The 23650-nt window shown below is 36.9% G+C and overlaps 2 protein-coding genes and 1 non-coding gene across 4 annotated transcripts; 1 reads left to right on the top strand and 2 right to left on the bottom strand.

The window, feature by feature from the left end:
* Nucleotides 1-1387: 1387 nt before the first annotated feature.
* LOC113462233 (uncharacterized) lies at nucleotides 1388-9101 on the bottom strand. Its single transcript, XM_039116118.3, has 3 exons — nucleotides 9047-9101; nucleotides 6240-6796; nucleotides 1388-2028 (listed from the first exon to the last, which is right to left on the bottom strand). The coding sequence occupies exons 1-3, from the start codon at nucleotides 9099-9101 to the stop codon at nucleotides 1738-1740; spliced, it is 903 nt and encodes a 300-aa protein (XP_038972046.3). The 3' UTR covers nucleotides 1388-1737.
* Nucleotides 6854-6925, top strand: TRNAP-CGG (transfer RNA proline (anticodon CGG)). Its single transcript has one exon. It is a non-coding gene; the product is annotated as a tRNA-Pro (tRNA).
* Nucleotides 8763-22969, bottom strand: LOC103708484 (SH3 domain-containing protein 2-like). 2 transcript variants are annotated; one of them, XM_039121387.3, is made up of 11 exons: nucleotides 22569-22938; nucleotides 17959-18081; nucleotides 17771-17840; nucleotides 17489-17640; nucleotides 13164-13265; nucleotides 11789-11989; nucleotides 11611-11673; nucleotides 11349-11501; nucleotides 11175-11249; nucleotides 9445-9489; nucleotides 8763-9224 (listed from the first exon to the last, which is right to left on the bottom strand). In XM_039121387.3, the coding sequence occupies exons 1-10, from the start codon at nucleotides 22626-22628 to the stop codon at nucleotides 9460-9462; spliced, it is 1029 nt and encodes a 342-aa protein (XP_038977315.3). In that variant the 5' UTR covers nucleotides 22629-22938; the 3' UTR covers nucleotides 8763-9224; nucleotides 9445-9459. The 2 variants fall into 2 exon arrangements, with proteins under 2 accessions (XP_038977315.3, XP_008791647.3); XM_008793425.6 differs by lacking the exon at nucleotides 9445-9489 and having other exon boundaries at nucleotides 22569-22969.
* Nucleotides 22970-23650: the final 681 nt, after the last annotated feature.

The raw sequence follows: 23650 nt of genomic DNA, 5'->3' as shown, positions 1-23650 counted from the left end.
GATAAAGCCCTACTCCAAGTCACTTGGACTAAAAGACGAACTCATCCTCCATCCCAATTTTCTACGGGAGCTATAAAATTTAACCTCCAGTGGCTATTTAAAGATCCTCATACCCACTTTCACCTTTCCATTGAGAAGTTTTGCCGATCACCACCGCTAGACCACCATGGATTCCTTCTTCTTTTTCTCTTAACTTCTAACGATCTTGGCTTACGATGCTCACCGAAGATTTCAATTGAGCGCTCGTGAGAGTTTTAGGTACTAAGAGGAATTGTCAAAATTATTTGAACCTATAATTCGATTTCGCTGGCAAGATAAATAATGATCTATATTTTCTACATTTTTCTTTTAAATAATATTATTTTTGCATCGAATAAATTGTTAATTGATTTATATGTGATTTATGAATTTTAGATATGGCGATTTGAATGAAAAATAGATATACAATTCAGAGTAATTTTTTCTAGAATATTGTTATATTGTTTACTGATCATACATCATATCTACATATTTTGATTAGATTATGATATACATACGTTGAACTTTGACATGTATCAGATTTGAACTCTCAGCCTGACTACGTATTGAACCTTGCAAATTGGAAGATATGCATTGGCACTCTAGCTACTATTGAGCTTATTGATCCTGCTTCTGACCCCACCACAGAATATAAATATGGTATTCTGTCAAACTCCGTAAAGTATAAGTGTAGTATTCTAACCCACTCTGCAGAATATAAGTGTAGTTCTATTTCTGACCTAGCCACAAGATATAAGTGTGGTCATAGTTAAAAACTATTTAGAATCGAATTTATAATTATATATATGAACATTTAAAAGATACGGATTTTAAAAAATTTGTGTTTTAAAGCAGAATTATTTATGCCTTTACACTGGTTCAACTATTATATCTTAAGTTATTATATGAATTATCCAGTTAAGATATTCATTCCTCACTGAGTGATCAAGCTCATTATCCTTTCTTTTTGTTTTTAGATTTTGAGAACCAAAATGGCACGGGTTATTACCGAAAAAGTGACTAAAAGCTCGTTATAACAAGAAAAGTGACTAAAGGCCAAATTTGACATCTTTAATTTATTAGAATTTAACTAAAGTTTGATGTTGATTGTGAGATGTCAAATTTTAATTCTAGTTATTTAAATTAAAATTTGACTATTAATTATTTTAACTTTTTTTTTTTGTTTATTTATAATATCATGATAAGATTGTCTTGCATACTTGTTGGAAGAGTTTTCTATAAGTATGCAGCAATTGCCGCAATCCCAACTCGCGATGTCGGATCCGGGGCGTAACAACCATAGAAGCAAAAATAAAGTTTTGCACGACTGCCAGAATAATGAGCTATAAGAACAGACATTAAAAAAACGAAAACGAAAAAAGACAATCATTAGCAGGAGACATGCAGATCAAAATGACACTATTACATGCATATGAGATTCAAGCCTCCTATCCGATAGTACACTTACATGATAATTACATCATAGGGCAGAGTTGGGAAAACTGACACATCTTGCCTCCAATTCTCCTTTTCTTTTAACAATTTCCCCAGTAAAAGTGCATAAGAGATAATAACTTGCTGCCGACATGATGCTCATTAGCGTATGGGGAAAAAGAACAGCACCTTGCTCTCAAGCTTCCTGCTTCAGAGCAGATCAGCATGATTAGCTACCCAATTTCTGGCATGGAGTATGAAAGGAGCTAAAACATGGTGTTGTCTCTAGCGTTGTCCACGAGCAGATGCTTTAAATACTTGACCTTTCTTCTGCATCTTCTGGGTGATGCCAGATTTTGTCGACTTCGCATTTGATCCATTTCTGGCACTCTGGGTCTCTTTTCTTTTCATTTTGGTGAGGCTAGGCCTGTAAAGAATCACTGTCCGCCCAATCTGACCAACAACAACTGATCCAGTTGCAGTTTCAAGTTGTTTTACCACATCGTTTAGCTCTCCTGGGCAGCTTCCGTGCACTTTGAGCTGCTTGCATCGTAAGGACAAGTAGTGAGCCGCTTGCTGTAAGTTGTCGAGCAGAAACATAGAAGTTATACAAGCACATTTTTAATGTGCATATGAAGAACAATACAAGGAATAGCATGCAGGTTCACAGGTAATGTTTTGCATGAGCATAGACGCACAATATTTGGAAAATGGAAATTGAACGGGTCACCGTAAATATGGATGACTTGGTCATAAAATCAGATGTATTTTAGGTTGGTTTCGGATTTAACCTAGACCTAGCTCAGGGTGGGGAGGAGTGAGGAGAGAGGGGGACAAAAAGAGTAAGCCCAACTCGGACTTTCATGCACAATTCTCCTCTAGTCCTGCTCGCTTTGAAGCACATAGATGGAAAACCAATAGAGAGGTAAGATCTACAAACAAACACTGGATTTATGGGATAAAGTCATGTCGTGTACATTTACTGTAAGTGTAATAGATTATGCTGAAAGCATATATTGTGAGGGCTTGTTAACCCTTCATAGGACCAATATTGCAAGATTAACATCAAAATTTTAGACATATGTGCATTTTTAATTCATTGCCTGGAGTACGAAGATTATTAGCGGAACTGATAGAGAGAGGGATAGAGAGAGTAGTAGTAGCAGTAATCAGAAAGAATCTAGTGCCTGAGTATGCTATTACACTACATGGCATGTCATATATGTATGTTAATTTAAACTATTAACTAAATGTAGACAGGAAAAAAAGAGATGCAGGAGCTAAGGTGAAATATACTGCAATTAAGTTAATGAACTATGCATATAACCATCTAAGAACACCATATTCTCTATGAAAGCTGTTCAACATGACAAACCGTGTTTAAGTAAGATCACATCCTGTACCTATCTTCTCTATTCTTGATTATCGTCTTCAGTATGTATATATATGGTATCAAACACCACTGTTCTGCACCCTACCAGTTGCCATCAGGAAGTTGCTACACATTATTGACCATGGAGGGAAACCTTAATGGACGTTTTATTCTTGTAAGTAAAGTTTTAGCAATACAGCTTCATAGATATAAGAGGGAAAAGTTTTGAGGAACAATGCACGAATTTATCTCATTTGTGAATACTCCACTGACAATGGCAAGAAATCGATCTCAAATTGATCAGCATTTTTGTGGAACCTCAAACTAAAAGGTTTAAGATCAAAATCCTTTGACAAAGTTTTTACTCATAAATTAGAGGTGGATCAACATCAAATATGGACACATGGACCACACAAGATTAGTGCTCACCAATTTTACAGAGAGGAGAAGAACTCACCTCCTCAATCTAGACTACAGAATGCCCATTTCAAAGTATATGCTGCCTGGCTCTGACAATGACACACTAAGGCTGATTGTAGCTAAAAGCTTCCCCACTGCACGCACATTAATAAAACCTGACCTCATTAAACGATCTCTCTAACCAAGGTATATAACCACTTCATTGTAATGTACCTGAACAGATTGACTACCAACTACTTGTTCATTAGAAGAAAATGTTTAGTAAAGAATTAAATATGAAAATGTTTGTCAATTCTTGTAGGCACAATTGAATGGCATATGCAACATGCCCCTTGCTCCCAAACAGGATACCCACAATTAACCCACCTAATTTAAATATTTAAAAGAAATAAGTTGTTTATGAAGTCACTTTAGGTTTTGCCACAAGATGTGTAAATGGCCTTAGTATCCCAGGTCCCAACAAGTCTTAACTCGGAGTCTCCAGGACGTAGATCTAAATGACACTTGAAAAACAAAAGATTAAAAAGAAAATTTGTCAAGCGGAAAATTTGACATTGTCCCTTACCCATCTCAAATAGAGAAATGGTGATACAAAACATTTCATGATTTACTCCAATTCATCGAACCAAGACATAAAACTTTTTCTTAATGTCCTTACTGAGAAATTCATTTTTAAACCAGACCAAATCAAAGATGTCATTTTGTATTACAACATTATCCAGCCAATGAGCATGCTAAAATCCTTTCTCTCATCAAAACTTTTATGGTTAGTCCATAGTTATAATTGAATACAAAGTCAAAAAACCAAAATTGGACAATGTTCTTATTCTCTTCAGTTTACCAGCCTAATTTTCTTGAGACAGAAGGAGGAGACCACCCACACTATAATGGCCAAGGTCTATATTTTTGAGGATTCACCCCCAATGAATTGAACCCTGAAACTTTGGTAGCTCAACGGAGGGGTGTGAAAGTTTGGTTGCTAAGCAGAATGGTGTGCGCATTGGGGCAAGCCCCAATTCACTTGCACCAGCCTTTTTAAAAGCCATCCATTATTTCTTCAAAATTAAATACAAGTCATAGATTTGGCAATGTAAAAAATATGAATAAACATAAGCTTTTATTATGGATTATTAGCCTATGGACTTCATTTTACAAAATCATTTTAAAGTATTTGGTCCTGTGAGCAAGCAATTACTGCCTTAAAGGCCCTATGAAAAAAATAGATCCTGTTGAAGGGAAGCATTCTGGATTTTATAATCTTACCACAGAGGATTTCATTTTACATCTATCAAGTTATCCCCATAAAGACCTTTCACGATTTCATTTTACATCTATCAAGTTATCCCTATAAAGACCTTTCACGATAAGTTGGATGTGCAAATAGTGTATGATAGCATTAATTTGCATGTTATTTGAGTGTCTTGCATCATCTCTACTGTGCACCATTTGAATCCATCTGATGAACAGTTCTTGTCTCCATTTTCTGAGCTGTTGTCCCATTCTTCATTTTATTCAAGGATTCTAGTAAAGCAAATCCTCAACTGATCCTTTAATCCTCTTCCCCCAAGTCTTTTCATCCAAACTCAAAAACTTTTCAGGTTACTGCAATTGATGGAAACCCAAGCAACCATTTCAATGATCATCTCCTCCATGGTGATGATTCCCTAATCTGATCAATACTCCTACTTGCTCAGCTCTTTGTATTCACTACCAAACACTGGATGCCTGCATTCGTGAAAACTGAGAAATCTTCTTTTACCTCGAATTTAAAACATAGCTCAACAACAAGGCATAAATGTTAAGATTAGATTAAGGCAAAAGCACTTTTACTAGAAATAGTTTGTGTCATTACATGTCTGGTGGAATGATCCCATTAGAGTGCTTTGCTCACTTTTCCAAGTCTTCCTCTGCTAAATTTTGCTACTCGGAAGGACAAGGCATCATCACAAGCATGAAGCATGTAGGATTCTGAGAAACCTTTAATCTCATTCATACAAAACTACCAAGTTCAATCCACATCTTAAACATATCATTACTGACTCAGAAAAGTAAGGGGGCTTTCCATAAAATGCGACCTCATACCAACTACAGAACACCTCAGTTGGAAATCTACAACAACAATATCCGGACGAGCTTGGTAGAAGTTTAAACCAAATCCTCTAGGTCTGCCAAACTAATATCAAATGGAAAGACATTTGGTATAACTTATTTTCCTGATAAGTATAATTTGACTAATAACTATGAGAAATTTAAACATAAGACAAAATTCCACCAGCATGTTTTATTATAACCTCCAAACTAAATTCATGCCCAATAAGAGGCAAGAAATAGAAACATCAAACTGGTCAGTTGCTGCACTCCTTTACATAGACATGACCGGATGACCATCTTCAGTACAACCTGATACCTCTTCTAGTTTGAAAACATATGGATAATCATCAATTGCAAGCCTGAGTGCAATTATAGCTACATAAGTCCACTATATTTAACCCACTCATGCATAGCTGTTACAGGTCCAACTAGAAAACCCTACCGAATAATACGACCTATTAACAAGTAGATTTGCAAAAATCAACAGGTCATAGGAATCCCTGTTAAATACTTATCGTCCTGCCTAAATAACCGAATATTGACATAGAAAAATTATAATAAGTATGTGAAAGCATGACCCCGGAGGAGTTGACAGTGAAAGTCACATTCACGAATTTATCAATCGAATATAATTTTATGGAAATATTAATCACCAATTTGATTTCTTTCTCCATCCTTGATATTCTAACACGTAGATGAAAAACCGAGACAGCCCACGAAGCTCCGATCCTATTGCCAGTTATTTACTGAAAAAAAGAAACACATTTTTCTTTTTTTCTTTCCCGAGTTACCAGATGAACAAAAGAAATTCCATATCCCCGAAACTTAGGACATAAATCTCGGAACTTTAAGAGTAAAAGTGGAAAAAGGAACGATTTTACTGGGAGGATGGAAGGAAAAGAACCTTGAGGAGCTCATTGGCCTCGAGAGTCTCGATGAAGGAGGCAGCAACCGAGGGGTTGACACCGGCCTTGCCAACCTGCTGGCATTTGAGCTTCTTCCCGAGGTTGTGGGCGTACGAAGCCAGCTCTTTCTTCTCCTTCACGCTCAGCTTCGGGGACGGGTAGCTCGGCAGCGAGGCACTGCCCGGTGGTTCCGTTCCTTCGCTTCTTTCGTTGTCGGAGAGCACGGTTTTTTCCTCTACCTCGTCGCCCGCTACCACGTCCGAGACGGAGAGCTCGAATTCTTCATCGCATAGCTCGTGAGAAAGGGTACGAAGAGGGGGAGAGGGGATGGGGGTGGAGATGGTGGGGAAGAGACGATGGGAGCGGGAGAGCAGGAGGGTGGGACGAGAAAGAGGAAGCGAAGGAGAAGGGGAGAGGAGGAAGGAGGAGAGGGTTTTAGGGAGAGAGGACAGGAGGGAGGAGGGGGGACGGGGGAGATGGAGGCGAACGAGGCCATTTGATTGCTGGGATGATGATGATTGCAATGGTGGTTTTAAGCTGGACCGGGAAAAGAGAGCTATCCATCTCAATTTGTTATATATAATCTATATAAATTCACTTATTGAGTATAAAAGGGCGTTTGGTCTAGTGGTATGATTCTCGCTTCGGGTGCGAGAGGTCGCGAGTTCGATTCTCGCAACGCCCCTATTATTTCTTGCGATTCTTCTATTTTTTTAATCTTCTACTACTATTTTTTTATCTTCTGCTACTACTGTTTGCACAATCTGAATCCTAGCACATTATTTACTGTAAATGCACAAAGCAAAGAGTTAGTTAAAAAAAACATAGCCAATAAAATTTGGTTCACATCCTATTTGCCCCAAAATACTGAAGATATTAAACCATAACGAAGCCTCGATACTTGGTCTATATCTTGCAACTCTTCCACTTCTTTTTCTTCTTCATCATCTTCTGCTACTATTATTTGCACTAGCACATATTTCTCATATATGCACAAAGTAGTGAGTTAGTTAAGAAAAAAGCATAGCCAATAAAATTTGGTTCAGCTAGTCTGCCCTCTCATCATTCAACGAGAGGATTTGTGTTCAGTTTTCCATGGTGACAACAAAAATTACATTTCTTAGTATTTACGAAAAAAAGATCCTGGGTGGTGAACCTGATCCATAAATTGGTATTAGAGCAATTAATTCTAGACAACATCTTTAATCAACATGCCAAGAATCCCAAATTGATAATTGAATTTAGTGCAACTGAATACAATTTTACTCCCCATCCATATCTTGAGTATTATCAAAAAATAAGATTTTGGTTCCATAGCTGACTAATCATCCTATCCTGTCAACATCATCCACACACATGAACATTAGTATTGGTCAAAGTAGGATGAGTCAAAGGAAAATCATACCATTCTTGATACTTTCACTATTATTGAACTCTAAATGATTTCTCATAATTACACGCCTGGTATCTCCCTTTCCAACCCTCCAAATTTTTCCTCTTTATAATTTACCCTCTCATGGTTGAGTAATGTGTTCACATAAATAGCACTTGGTCATCCAAAAATTCCCTCTAGGTTTGGCCTTTAAGAGTTTTACATGATGTTAGAATCACAAGAGTTAGATTGGGTCAAGTTAGATTGTGCCACATTAATCAAATTTGAGAGAAGCTGTACACTCTGTATTTTAAGACAAGGGAATGGTTTGAAATATATTTTTTATTGAATTCATATTTGTCAGATTGAGACATCAATCATTTATCAATTTCAATAAATACATCTTACATGATTTAACAAGACTAAAGATATAATTATATAAACAATTTATACAAAATATAAATATGAGTTAAAAATATAAATATAAATCATTTATTTATTATATATCAGGTTTGGTTGGATTAAGTTGGATTAGATTTATTTCGACTTATGTTAGGCTCAGGTTCAACTCCAATTAGGATCAATCCTAACCAACCCTACTCAATCCAATGAACCAATTGTGGAGTTAAGTTCAACCCAAGTTGTCACACAACACGGTAGCAAGAGATTAGCGATGGAGAACACAAAAACCCTAGAAGTCAAACAAGATTACAAGCTCGGATTTCCCCAGTGGAAATGTTATGGTAGCAATTGGCCTTGGATTATAATGGTATTAACACAATTAAACAAAATGGACTCTGAGTTTACCATGCTACATTATGTATGAAAATATTCAAACAAAAGTGATCAGCTCAAGCTCAGTCACATACCACTCATTACAACAATGTGGCAACGCACGATAATGACTCTAGTGCCGCAAATATTTCTGTGGCAATCGACATGGACAAAATGAATACAGGCTGAAGGCCCTCGGCAACAAGGAACTCACGGAGCTATATGCAACTTCATATGTCACTTCAATTTATTTTAGCATACCAAAACAACTTACACCTATTTCTTGGCCTTTTTGCAGCTTATGTCATCCAACAAAAAACAGCTTAACCTAGCCAGATTCATTTTAAATAAGCTGCCCAAACACCTTTATCGATCATTTTCTTAAAAATGCCAAACCAGTTCTTATAGCTTCAGGCTGTGGAATCGAGCCTACCTATATCACCAACCCAAAACTAGTCTGGATTGATTGATCATAAACAACATTGCCTCCTTCATAGTTTGGTTAACAATGCAAAAAGAAGTACAAGACGGCAATCCTTCATCACTAAACAAAATGGACCATCTTTAGAGGAACAGAGACTCCAAACTGAAGGAAGAGAAAAGAAGAAAATGAAAAAAAAAAAAAGAAAGATGCAGTTTCAAGGTTTGAAACGTAGGCACCTGCGAACACAGAGAGCTTGATAGAAGCTTCTCTATGAAACCCATATTCTCCCATGCCTGGCTAAAAAATTTGAGCAATTTTACTTGCAGGCACACGTTCACGTCTTTCAATGTATTCATAAGGGAACCAACCAGCTTTTCCTTTGCTTTCACCTTCTGCCCAACCATTACCAGACACCTGTGAATGATCACGAGTAAATCAGATTTGTTACAGCAATTCTACAAACATAGCTTAACAGAGTATCCCAATTTACGTAGCAAGCATGTAGAAGGATAAATTCAAAAGTCCTGAGATCATCCACTTTAATGTTCCATGTATTTGCAATGACTGATGACACTTCACATTCTTGAACTAAATAAAACACCATTTTTTTCTGAAGCACAAGCTAATATCCTACCTTGCAATTGATTCATCAGGAATTATAGCTTCGAGGATTTAGGAACTGTAATACATAGAATAGATGCTCATAAATTTGGATAGAAATATGAGAATATGGCATTATCTACTAATATACAAAAGAGAACTTACATTAGATAAACTTCAGCAGTATACAGAAAAATCCTGTAAGCAATGTAAACTGTACAATGAATAAACGGTAAAATAGAATTTTCCAATAATATGATTGGCTGACTCATGCAGGTCTGTTTTGTTTACTCTTCTAGATTTTGGGGAGCAACAAACACCAGATGGTACCCTCTGGCTGGGGAAGGGGCTGTAAAAAACGAGTTGAGAAAAGTTATAGCACTTTAGAATAGCTCATTTGGCCTTATGTTAGAAAGTACAACAGCTAGGGCTACTTTCTTGCTTAGGCTCCAGATGGAAATATTAAATAGAGAGCGAATCCACAATTGGTCTTCAGAAAATGAAACAAAGGATATAGAAGTACTGCAAATGTAATTTGGTGGGCATTTCAAACAAAAGAGATAGTTGCATCTACATTATGTGGAGACTGGTCCATATTTGTTTACAGGTGCATGTTAAATGTTAGACCCTTCTGATTCCTGAGAATTTTTTATTTCAATGAAATATGGATTTCAACTATATACGGCCAACATGCCGAAAACCAACCCTTGACAATGGGTCCTAGACAAGCAAGCCAGCTGGTTCATTTGGAGTCCATGAGTTGCTTAGGATGGCACACACTAAAGCACAAGACTGTGGGACTACATTGAGACTTACAAAGCAGTCAATTTGATACATTACAGTACATTTTAATTGGAAGGGTGGGCTTCAGACATGTCTGATTCCTGAGAATTTTTTCTTGCAATGCAGATATAGGTTTCTGCTACATATGGCCAACATGCCTAAAACCAACCTTTGACAACAGGTCACATAGAGCTAAGCTAGCAGGTTCATTTGGAGTCCTTCAGTTGCTTAGCAGATAGGGTACACTAAAGCACAAGAATAAGGGATTATATTGAAACTTAAGCAGCAGCAAAATTTCGATATGTCACATTCTTCTTTGAAAGGAAGGAAGATTCCATAGAATTTTTTTCTTGCAATGCAGATAGGGATTTCGACTATATATGGCCAGCATGCCCAAAACCAACCTTTGACAATGGGTCATAAACAAGTAAGCTAGCAAGTTCATAAGGAGTCCATAAGCTGCTTAGCAGATAGGGTACACTAAAGCACAACAGTGTGAGATTGTATTGAGACTTAAGAAGTCGACTTCAATACGTTATATTCTCTGTTGGAAGGAAGGATGGAATGATGGATGAATGGAAGCATGAATGTAGCTGCAACAGTAATATTGACAAATAATTTTCATTATGGCTATCATATCACTATCATAATAGTCATCATGCATATATTGTTACTGAAAACATGATGTGCATGGAACAAAAGAGGAAAGGCAAAACTGTTAAAAAGAGCTGTTTCAATCACTCGAATAACAAAACCATTTTTTCTCTAGGTCCATATTCTCTCTCTCTATTACAAGAATTCGAGCCCTCATAACAAAAAGTGTTTGTTGCAGCTTTCAATAACATCTCAATTGTTTTCCTGATTTGCATGTAACACTTCACATATCGCAATGAAATATTTTGCTTAATATTCTCTAACAGGATATGATGAAAGTACGAAATTGTCATCGTATAGCAAGCATTACAAGTAGGGTATAAATACCTTTCTTACAACAACATAGTCACCGACCGATAAGTTAAGCTCCACATCTGTCTCAGCCTGATATGAATGTATAACCTGCAGAGCAAAGGACAAAAAACACATAAATTATATAAACTATGACAAGATAGAAATAATCCAACATTTTTTATCATAGAAAAGCTACAGTTTAATTACCTCTGCTAAAAAGTATTCCACGGTTTCAGTTGATCCATCAACTGTAGGGGCAGGAAACACTCCATTGGCTTCTTCATATGATGGAGGTGGTGGCATAGAGTTTTCCATGACTGGATTTGGAGATGCTTCAATTCTTTGACGCTCTGATACCATCTGTGAAATTATTAAGTTAACAATGTAATAAATTTATATATTGCATTTTCAAATATTTTCAATTAAAATTTTATTGCTTTGAGCAAACAGAAATGTCATTATTGCATACATCTCCTTCAAGTTGATCAAGGATTTGCAGGATTCTCTGATGGAAGGTTCGCTCTGACTCAACCTCCAATGCATAAAGGAAAATTATTAGTGAAGTTCCATGCCTACCATACTTATTTCATCAAAAGAAACATCATACAAAAAATTTGTCAGTAGAATATGCAGAATAAAGATAATACCATTGCAATAAGCCTCTGCAAAGTCAACCTTTGTTGTTGGGCTTCAACAGCAGTCATTGCTGCAACAGCTTCCTTACCGAACACTGCCATATTTGACTTTAACTCTTCCAGCTTAGCCTCAGCAGATTCTAGCCTTGATATATTATCAATATTGCTGGGGGTTTCTCTTACTTTCATTTGACGCTTTGAAACTTCAATAACCTGTGATAGGATTTAAAATAGATATTCTCACAAAGATTACTGCAGGATTTAACAATTTATGGTGTGATGAAAATTTAAATAGCTGGAATCTTTCTAATTTGGACGTTACAACAAGGACAAAGCGGTGGATAACAGCTGAGATGGTAAAGGCATGTTGAATGAAGATTCGGGGCCCCACAAGTGCATCAAAAGGCAGCCAGTCAAGTGCCTAAGTATGGCCTTCAGCCATGCCATATAGAAGGCCTAGCCACTACGTGACCCTATGACAGTTTCACAAGCAATATGCATAGGCCTTGGTGGCCCAAATAGATCAGGTCGGCCAAAGTTATAATCACTCTCTCGTGGTAGCAACTACATCAGACAGTACATAGTGTCAGCCTCCTATGGAGGCTATCCATAGTCAGCCACCCCCCACCCCCCCCACCCTCTTTTCATCTCATTGGTGCCCTAACACCGAGGTCACTAATGCCCTCAGGCAAGCTCGTTTGTCAATATTCGACATTAGTGCATAAAAATTGGAGGTATAATTTGTCATATAATCGTTACTAGTTAGCAACATCATGCACCACTAAAATATATCCTTGAAAAAAAAAATTAAACATAAATGGATGGAGACAAATTTGTACAGCCTACTTATTAAGATAACACTTGCTCGCCATAGACATGGTCACACCAATAATCTTCAACTTAGGGTATCCAATCGGTTCAGCAATCCCAATCTAATACATCAGACTCACTTCTAAAATTGAACCAGCCTTAGTGAATGAATTGTAAAAACCATGTAACAATCTTTTTATAAATACAGAGACCAAATTAACGCAACCAAAGAGACAGCCATCAAGATGCTATCATTAGGTTTTTAACATAATTAATTTTACATTACACGGCTCTAAGGCACTAAGTTTTCTGTATTTTTCAAAAGCATCAATTGCCTGCCATCAGCATACACAATTGATTCGACCAACTTGGATGAATAGCAGACATGAAGATTTAATCAAGATACTTTACAAGCTAGAGTATTATTTAGAGGTGACCAAGACAATAATTTGATAAGGAAACAACTATCAAAAGCAACTTCAAAGAACTTTTCCATGGTAAACTCAGCGAGTAAGAAAGGCAATAGGATCAATTTAGAATACCATTAGAATGGTAATAAAGCAGTTTCATATAATACCTGAGCTTCAGCTTCTTGACGAATTCTGTCATATCTCTGGGCAAGGTGTCGAGCATCCTCCAAAGGAGCACCAATTACCATTGCTCTTAATGGCTCTGCAACCTGGGCAGACAAGGTTTCAGAATGCTAGATGAATTACTGGCGATAGAATAATATTAGCAAAGCACAAATAGCATGAGAAAGGAATGAACTAGTACTTTCATGCAAAAGTATTTCACAAATCCTTCCAAGATAATACAAAAATACCAATCTGTTACAGAATTGGATGAAGATAAATGATATAATCATACAACTCTATAATCCTTTAGAAACGATACAAAATGCTGATATCTATACAGAATTTGATGAATGACACAACCATATAACTCTAATATATTACAGTGTCATGAATGCAACTCTAATATGAACCAACTAAAAGTTTAGATCATGAATGCAAGGATTTCAAATAATACCATATAGGAAATGCCACATCACATGTTATTGCATAAGAACCCAATAGTAAGGCAATTAAATGTCAGTATGTAACTCCCAAACTCCAGCTCCCTTTTTTCTAAGAAAATTGGAAAGCAATGGATAATATGGTAGGAATAAGAATGTGCACAGATCTAGACTATCCTTAAGTTCTCTAATCACCTGGTGTAAAACTGTCTGCATGGTAATGTAAAAGTTACGTCGTCATCTGCTCATCTAACAAATGTAATCACTATCTTCATATGTTCGAGATCAAAATAAACAGCTTTTTCTTTCACTCACAAGGACACCTTTCTGTCAAAGGTGAGAGATTTCCCAATGGTTTGTCTAGATGCAATTGATTTTAATGTACTTGAAGAGACCATCAACTATGGTGCAGGGAAAGGATCTCTATTAACAAGCCTACTCAGCCATATTTGTCAAAAATACAGGAAGCCCAAAAGCCAAATGCTATCAACCTTTCAACGTAAAGCAATTCCACTGTCATGAGCCAGACCAGCCCTTGTCGTTATTTCCAAAAATCCTAAATTTCTTTTCTTTTGTTTGTTAAATCTCGGTAGGAGTCAAATGCATATTAAGGTTTCAATAAATTGTTCAGTTTTTCTGGAAACAAATAAAAGTAAACAATTAATCTTTATCTGGTTAGGGTCAGACCGGTATCTGGTGTAAGGTTTAATAAATAATTTTATATAACAAATTTATCGCATTTATGGGCAGATTATTTGTCGCGTTTATCTAATTAAATTAATTGATTCTTCATGCAATAAAAATATCCATTCTAAAATCAGTTATTTTATTTCTTCCTCTTCTTCTTCTGCATTCTTCCTTTTATCTTCTTTGCCCTTCTTAAACTTATTGGATGCCTACAAAAGCCTTTCTGATCACAAGTAGCGCGTTGAAAGCAAAGAGTCAAGACTCATAGAAGCGGAATCTTACTCTTGGGCAGAAAGTGGATAGCTAGCTTGATGCCATCAAGAATATTTCCTAGGTGACATCTGAGATAAATCAAGATAGCAATTTTCCCAGGACAACGACCACTATTATGGAGGAAAATCTATCCTTGAAAAGCCTATTTCAAAACCTAAAAAATAGAATAAATCATGTGCCTATTCCCAGGTTGAAAGTATTGATATTATTCCCAATTACTTAACGCACTATTAGATGGAAATGTTGATCATATGGATGGACATGCAAAGACAGTATAGGGGTTATAACATAGGCCTTGGGTGTCCACATACAGATTTGAGTTATGGACTCTAGATCTATAATACATACAATGAAATGTTGGTATATGAAGCATTAAGACAGATGCTTGCAATTTTCAAAGGAAGATGGGTTGGAACTTCCCACCAAAGATCAGCAGAGATCTAGTGGAAATATATATGTGGATAGTAAACTTCGGAAAAGTGACAGTATCACAAAAGCCATATAGCATTGAAAGGACCCATTAAAATTCAGTCTAATGAGCTGCACAGGTTGCCCGTGTGTTGACCATGATGAAAATAAATATCAAAAATCAAGGTTCATGCAAGTGGCTAGAAAGTGTTTGTTAAATTTACAGCCAATCATTAAGTTAAGCACATGACTTAATAGCCAATAAACTGTCAAGATGTGCAAATTGGCCATGAGAGTGGGAAAATGGTCCTAGAAATATTAGAAATTCTCTTGTTAATAGATATTAGCTGCATTCATGTGAAAGAAGGCAAGTGCTTTGGGGGCATAGACATGGGAACCGGATTCTGGCACATGTTTGACAGGCAGAAACAGCAAGAGCGTGAAATCATGTTTTGTCAAACAACAAATATCTTCAGTTCAAATGTACAGTTCTAATTAAAAAAGAAAAGAAGACAATTTATTTGATCATTGTTTTTCCCTTGATTATTGAATTTTCAATGTCTTTAACATGCTTTACAAGTTAAGCGGTCTGATCCTTTACAAATTACAATATAACTAATTTCAAAAATTTAAAAATTTGCGAAGCCAGCACATGACAACTGGGGCTTCTTGTTGTGTTGGTGAAATCATGACACCATATAATATATAGCATAATTTTCAATCTTGATTACACAATTTTGTCCAAACCTCACCTAGTGGTTCAACCATTCTTTTATGTGGATGAAGTATTATGGAAATGATCCATGTCAGGCCTATCAACAGTTTGCAACAAAAGTCCAAGATAGGCCTTTTTGTTGTTTTCCAGGTTTGATTATGAGTAAATATTTTGTCCTTGCAAAGCACACACTCTGAAGAGCTGCTACACTGTGAGCTTCATATCTGTACTATCACCACATATTTATACTAAGAAACCAAGCATCTCTCCTCCAGATATGAGCACTACACTCCCCATGACTAAAGCTACTGTCATCTTTAATAAATACTCTTCACTCAGTTCAATTCTTATTCTGAAGGAGAGAAACAAAAGAAGTGCACCTCTCAAAAGCGGGAACATGTTTATAGCAAGTCACAATATAATATAAATGTTTCTAGAGAAATCAAAGATATCCATTCTTCTTCTCAGGTGCATCATACATGCCCAACACTAGTGAACAATTTAACTAAGTAGCTGAGCTACTTCTGGGATCATCTGGTTTACAGTTAGGTTTCAGCAAATGCTCCCATCGCTATGCACACTTCACCAGTTCTTAGCTATGCTATCCATTCTTTCACTTCAAATTTGGTCTATTCTAGCGATGCCACTAATTGTCAATAACTATTCTGCCTCCCTTCGAGATTCTCATTCTTAGAAAGCAAAATGCTAAGCAGCAAATCATGAGTGTCCATGGGGCAACAACCATTAAGATTATGCAGCTTCCACTTTGTGATAAAGTGGCAGTTAACAAATACATAATTATGATATGTTAAGCTTAAAATCATTAACTTGTAGGAATATAAAAGACTCGATCGAAAAGGAGATTTGTTGCCTTAAACTGTATATGAAGGATTGCTATTATATTGAAGTTAGCTTGTACCACAATTACAGAAGCTTGTTAGCTTCTTGGAAAAGAATATTGTGGTTAAGATCCTCTATAAGCACAAATAATTTTTTCAGATAGAGGACTGGCGGTCCAGATTTAGAGACAACGTCTTTAAAGAGATTACTAAGAAAAGTACCAAGTGAAGATATTGCATCTACATTGGCGCAGCTAGAATTTGGTTTCTGGATAAGGAAGTTGCACAATCAACAGATTTTTTTGGAGGGATCAGCATATTTTTGTTCAGAGAATGATTTTAAGAGGGTAAAGTCTAAAGAGGAATAGTATTTTGCTCATAGAATAGTTTACTGGACAAGTCATTCAGAATAGATGAAACAAAAGCAGAGATAGTTGAAGTGATTATAAGAAGAGAAGACAGAAGTATCCACAGTTTAATATAATAACCTAATGCAAATGAGGTAAGCTTAAGGTATTTTTCATTTATAATATGAAGTTAAACTCACAAAGGAACAAGCATGATGTCATCATAGAGAGATTACAGATTGTACTTTAGCACAACAACAAAGATGATGCTATAAGAGGAAACTATATTCTAAGAGAGAAGAAAAGAACCTCCATAGCAAACTTCCTATAGAAGGATAAAACAAAATATGCTGATAAAATATATAAGACATAAGTTAAAATTGTCTAATAATAGCATAATAAGATGGCTTGAGTGCCGCACAAGTTGTATAATTCAGTTTATGCAAATGGATTGCAAAACATCCATTCTCATGAGGAAGATAAAAGTAAAATGGAAGTATCTGAATTCTGATTGGAGATAGACGAGTACAAGTTTCTCACATTCAATACCCTTTCAATTCCTCAGGCAAATGTTCAGAGAATGGATGAATCTAGAGGGATAGGGAATGATTGTCAGACCTGGGTTCCAAGGGCTTTTAAAAGATTCCCGCGCTCTTTTTCTATTTGAGAACGAGCCCTTGAATAACTTAAAGCAGCTTTTGATAGAGTATTGCCACTTGTGCAAGTGTTTTCAACACCATATTTTCTACTATCGTCAGACAACTTATTACCTGCAAAATACGATTTTCAGTAGAAAGATGACCAGAAGTAAAAAGTATTGGGTAAAAGATTGCCAAATATAAATTTAAATAAAAAGATGGCAAGTTGTGGGGAAAAATCCCACCAAATTCACAAGCATACCTATCTCGACTTGTTTAGATCCAGTGATGATGTAACCTTCCACACCACGAACAATGTCCCTTTGAAAATGCTGAAAACATATGATTGAAGTATTTTCACATAATCTAGATCAAAAAGAAAGAAAGAAAAGGCATTCACAGAAAATAACTGCAACAAAACAAACCAACAGAAACTAAAAAGATGCTAACCTTGGCTGCACGGGTTGATATGTAAAGCTTTTCTAACTTTTGATGTTGCTGAAGTTCTGTCTCATCTGCAATTACACCATCAGAACTTCCATATCCACCAGCACCAAATTGCTTGAGAACAGCCTGTAAATTAAGTCAAAATGACCTTGATGTTACTCAGAATCATAACTATGAAGTATGAACCATTGTGGCAATTCTGAAAGTCCATGGATAGGCAGCCTCTCTGTGGGTAAGATAGAAAGGGGATGCATGTCTTTGGTTTGGCTTTCTATTTACAAAATAGGCCTCGATATGGTTTCCCATCTGATAAACTTGTGGCAATTGGAGGAAATCCTTAGGTTGGGAGTTTCTCCAGCTCGTTTGTATGCTTCAAGAGAAAAAAAATTATTTAAAATAAGATGAAATGGTAGATGATTTCATATTTGTTCCTTAATGTGCAAAAAATTGACTGGAAAGGAAATCTATAAGGTGGAAATAAGAGACAACAGCAGTCTTTTGTTGTAATATAAAAGTCACTGTAGGATGAAGTCAAAGGTCTTTATAGCCAGGAGTTCTATGGAGATAAGGTCCATAGGTCTCTTAGCCAAATGAGGTTATTCCACTATCATAACAACAAGAAAAGAACACAAACACCCTATTCTCATAGCTGTGACACTTCTACATAACCTTGATTTTATATTAATTTTTACAAGTCCATGTTTGTGACAAACACGTGAAGGAAACCTCCCACAGGGGACAGGACTGCTTATCAAAAGGTATCAAGAGATGAAGCACCCAAGACCTGATGGCATTCACCTCTTTCCCCAGCACAGTCATGGCTATCAGCAAGCATGTTTTAACATTGTTTTAAAGAAATACCCAAGGCAAACTGATCTCCAACAATTTTGTCAAAATTAATAAAGTTATATCAATAGGAAAATTTTCACTATCTGTTTTTTAGGTTTCAGAACCATTAGGTCCATTGTTCATTGCTCAGTTCTGTTTAATCATTTGAGAAGTGTGCTCAATAAAATAACTAATCAGAGTGCTTCCTATGAAAGCAGAAACCTTAATAGTTTTTCAGCTATTCACTTGTTGATAAGTATGACAAACTACAAATATGAGTGCTTCCTATGAAAACAGAAACCTTAATAGTTTTTCAGTTATACACTTGTTGATAAGTATGACAAACTCCGGATATGAGAAAAGAAGTAGAATTGTTTGCAGATATAATTTCAATAAGGTTTAAGGCAGAGCTCTTTGAGGTTCTAAGATTGAAGTTTTGAAGAACATTTGTCCTGCACTTTTTGTGCCATGGACTCTATGACCAACCTGAAGTCGGTCCTTTGTTCCTTTCAATTGCTAAAATCAATTAATTGGTGACTGGTCTATCTTGGGTAGCATTAACGTTACTGTTGTGGAGTTTTGGATCTAAGTTCAAAGAAATACGGGTGTAAGCTGGAAAAAGCATAGCAAAGAACTCCACTGCCGGTAGGTTCGAGAAAAACAGCCCTTTTTGAAAAGTGAATTTCCCCTATCAGTTGGCAATTCAATTCTTACAAAGACTATCCTTTCATTTGTTCCAAAGTTCCACCATAGTCATATCGACACTAGTTTTCCAGGAGTGTCTAAAAATTTGAACTTGTGAGGCAAAGTTCCTTTAAGGGAATGAAAAATCTGATGCTGAAGCTTTCCCTTTTGACAAATGGAAACTAGTTTGACTCAAAAGGCTCTAAAAAGGCTAGGATCAAGTTTCATGGGGGATATGAAAGCTGCAATTCTCATGGGTTTGGCCCCTAGGTAAAAAAATACATACAACTTAGGGGAACAATCATTCCTACCAAAGTTTGCCGTACTAGTTAGAACCGTACCATATAGAGCATACCGTACCATACCAGACTACCAGTACTGAACCAATATGTTGTACCATATCGTACCGATACTCGGAACACCGAACCTTATGGTACAGTACCACATACCAACACTGCAATAGGATAGTACGAGTACGGGTCCGATAACAATGAACTTTGATTCATACCAAGTACCACAACAACAGAAAGAACATTAACCACACGGAATATGGCATGAAACATACACTGTTGGTATTCATAAAGGATTCCATTTTGAAGTGGGTCTGTTGCTAATTGGTTGGCCTCTATGTTGGATCTTGGATTTGACATTCTCTATTGGAAGATTTGGTGCAGAGCAAATTTTTTGGCTTATATTGAGTTTTCCTATTTCAGTTTAAGCTGTCTTAGAAGTCTAGTGGCAGCTTCGATGTTTTAGTTTTATTTTTTGTAAACTAACATTTTTATTTTTGGGGGTGGGGGGAGGGGGTTGATTTGTAGGGCTATCACGAGGGTGAATTTGCCCTCCTACTTTGAGTTATTAGCATTAAAAATCACAATTTACTTATAGTTCAGTTTAGGAAAACTCTATAGTCATTAAGATTAAGATTTTGAAAGGTTTAGATGTCCATCCACAGGGGGTTCCATATGGATCTAACTTTTGCAGATATTTTACTTTTCTGTTGGGTTCTTTCCTCTGTTAAAGGCTTCTTCTAATAAAGCTATAACTATATAGTAGCAAAGACCTTTACTTTTGTCCGATTCTATGTTTTGCACTTTTAAAGGTACAACAAATAAACAAAAACCTATATTGACACCCACTACAAATCTTGAATTTGATGCAACAACGATGGCAGCGACTTCTAATCACAAGGCATAATTCTTGTAGCTCTAAGTTAGATGTATATATTTTTGGTGGTGCAAATTGACAAATCAATCCTGTGTTCTATCCTATCTTTTTTTTTGGAATTCTTCTTAAGTTCTTAATCAATAGCAAACTAATCTTACCATCATAATTTAGCCCTCCCACACGTCATCCATCACAATGGGTTTGCCTGTCCTTCATTTCTTTCAGAATCAGTATCATACAAGGATTCTCTATTATGTGACATTGTCTAAAGATCATGCATATTCTGGTAGCAAAGCTTGGCTGTAAGATCAAAAGGTGATAGTGTGAACACATAAAACCTCATATTCCAAGGCCGGAAAGATCATGTTGAGGCCAACACAAAATAAGGAGCTTTAATGGGGAAAAAACTAAACCCAAAAAGAAAGTTTCTTGGTTCTTTTATACACAATGATGACCAAGAGCCAAAAAAAAAAGATGGCATGCATGTTGTAGTTTACAAAGTACAAAGGATTGCCGTAATGAAGGAAAGCAAGCAAGAATTAAAGTTGGACTATCCAAAAGAAGATGTAAAGTTATGCAAGAAATGATACCACATGAAGAAGACATCATTTGGTAGAAGAGAAGTTAAAAAATCGAAGTGGATATGGACAAGAAAAAAATGAAGTTAACACCATCAAAGATACTATGGTAGTGCAAGATAAAGGAAAAGGAAACCAATAATTGTTTCACCATATGATAAAGTTGTCCTTAACAAAGTCTATACATGGATGATGAGATTTTTCAAGATGCATATAAAAGTAAAGGAATCAAAAATGCTAAAAAGCCAGCATTTCAAGTTGAACCCACCCTAGCGGCTGTGGTGTTAAATTTTGAAAATTCATGACACCTACCCATCACAGGAGTCATAGTACCCTGATTGTAGTTTTAATAAATTCATAGGTTAATTCCAAATAGTAAAAATTGACAACACATATATCATCAATTCGGTGGCAATGTGCATGCTGTAAAATCCATGATAGACAAGAAAGTGAACCAAATTCTAAAGAAGGAAGATTGCATCATGAAGACCCTAAAACCAGGATAAGTTCTTGTACAGGAGGTTCTTTTATTTCACTTGAGTTTTTCTTTGTACAAGTTAAGGTATCACGTAGATACTTTTCTAATTTTTCTTGTAATTCTACCATACATGTTCAAATAAGATCCTATCAAAAGCAGGATTCTTCCCTAAACAGGATCCCAAGTGAGTCAAAAATTGGTGCAACGTCTTCTTTGATTGCAAAGATGCCAAAATTTGCACATATTTAAATCTATTTTTCTGGTATGTTTTACTTATATGCCTTACTTGTAAATTTCAGGGTCATTTTGAAGACTTATATGCCTTGTAAATTTCAGGTCGTAACTTGATCTATTCCAAATAACACAGGTAAGAAGCTAAAACGACAAAGGAACAAGCAGCAAACTGATTATGAGCAGAGGGAAGTGAATGTCAAATGAACCGACCATCAAAGGGAAGCACCGCAACAATATCAATTGCGAGGTGCCGTCAAATCCACATTTCCCTCAGGTTTGAACAAAACACAAACAGTAGAAATCGACTCCCCAAGACCAACAAAGGGCAAGCATTAATCAGCGAGAATTACAATCATAGTTATAATTAGAAACAAGAATCTGTGAAAGAAATAAATCTATCAAGCTCCCACCCGGCCCAAGATACATCAAAATAACCAAATCCCAATCACGCTTGAACTAAACATCGAGAAATGGTTCAACAACTGCCCTAGATGCATCAAATCCGTTCGGAAAAAACCAAATCGGAAGAAAAACCGGGGAGAAATCAGTCTGATATCGAAGCCCAAAATACACCCAATCTCCGACCAGATAGATGCATCAATAAACGAAAAGAAGGGGGAATGGGAGAGAAAACGAGAGGGCACCTGCTGCTGCCTCGCCACCTGTTCCCGGAGCCACGTGGCCTGCTTTCTTATCGCCTCCATTCCCGGACGGCGCGAGCGATCGCCGGACGCCAACCAAGAACCTGGCGGGCCGGCGTGTGGGCGGAGCTTCGGAGAAAAGCCAAATCGAGAGGAAGGAAAAGAGCGATAGTAAAGGGATCAAGAGATCTGAAAAGTTATATATCAAGAATGAGAAGGATCTCTATGTTGTTTGGTGGAGTAGCTGGAGAACCCTTCAAAGGTATCTCCGAGTTGTATAATTTTCGGTAGTTCTTCAGGTAGGAGCTCTACTTTTTATACGAGTGCTTCAGACAAGATATTAACAACGTTGTTTTCTTCATTCTTCTGGGGCACTGAGAGGGAATAAAACAGGGCCCGAATTTGACGAATGAATGGCCCAGTCCATGTAATATTTGATGACTAATTGTGCACTAACGCCACGCAATGGGCCGGCGACGTTGTGATTGGGCCACGTAGACTCTCTTATTTATATGCATAATTTTATTTTATGCACGTGCAAGCCTAAACGTGGCTCCTACATAGAACATGATTTGAAAAGGTCTAACAGTTGGGTCGACAAAGCAGCAAATCTGGAGACAAACCCGGGGTTCAAAGACCCCCTTCTCAACTAGCAAGTTGGGCTGTCCAGGTAGGGCTGGAAATGGGTCCAGATCGGCCCGAGACCTGCCGGGACTAGTTGACTTAGATCAGGCTTGGGCCAAACATTGTGACCCAAAGCCTGAGCTCGCACTCCAGCCTGATGCTGGCCCGACTTCATTGTTAGGATCTTGTCCTTCAGGCTTCGCATGAGCATTTTAGGTCCAGTAGTCCAATTCAGGTTGGTTTTGAATCTTTTGATAGCAGGACAAGTCTTCATACTGGATGACTATAACATCTGCTTAAGTTAGATATCTGTGGCATTGTTCACTTCGAGCTAGGCTAAGCTGGGCTATTGGGCTTATCAATTGTTGGCCCAAGATTGTCCCAATGTTTAACCGGTCTAAACGTTTGAAACCAAGCTCAGCCCAGCCCTTAGATCCAAATCACCTTACAGCACGGGCTTG

This window comes from Phoenix dactylifera, chromosome 3, assembly GCF_051530095.1.
Source record: "Phoenix dactylifera cultivar Ajwa chromosome 3, Ajwa_hap1_PhDact_Kaust_v1.1, whole genome shotgun sequence".
NCBI classification, from domain to species: domain Eukaryota; kingdom Viridiplantae; phylum Streptophyta; class Magnoliopsida; order Arecales; family Arecaceae; genus Phoenix; species Phoenix dactylifera.
This window is presented reverse-complemented; position numbering and strand designations above follow the sequence as displayed.

What these genes read in the sequence shown, in the direction of transcription:
- LOC103708484 (XM_008793425.6), bottom strand. Translation starts at nt 22,628, where the DNA reads ATGGAGGCGATAAGAAAGCAGGCCACGTGGCTCCGGGAACAGGTGGCG. An exon ending in TGCAGAGGCTTATTGCAATG is followed by an intron (nt 11,674 to 11,788) that starts GTATTATCTTTA and finishes TATGCATTGGAG; the next exon opens with GTTGAGTCAGAGCGAACCTT. An exon ending in TTGATCAACTTGAAGGAGAT is followed by an intron (nt 11,502 to 11,610) that starts GTATGCAATAAT and finishes ATAATTTCACAG; the next exon opens with ATGGTATCAGAGCGTCAAAG.
- LOC113462233 (XM_039116118.3), bottom strand. Translation starts at nt 9,101, where the DNA reads ATGGGAGAATATGGGTTTCATAGAGAAGCTTCTATCAAGCTCTCTGTG. An exon ending in CAAGCTCTCTGTGTTCGCAG is followed by an intron (nt 6,797 to 9,046) that starts GTGCCTACGTTT and finishes TGAGATGGATAG; the next exon opens with CTCTCTTTTCCCGGTCCAGC. An exon ending in AGGCCAATGAGCTCCTCAAG is followed by an intron (nt 2,029 to 6,239) that starts GTTCTTTTCCTT and finishes GACAACTTACAG; the next exon opens with CAAGCGGCTCACTACTTGTC.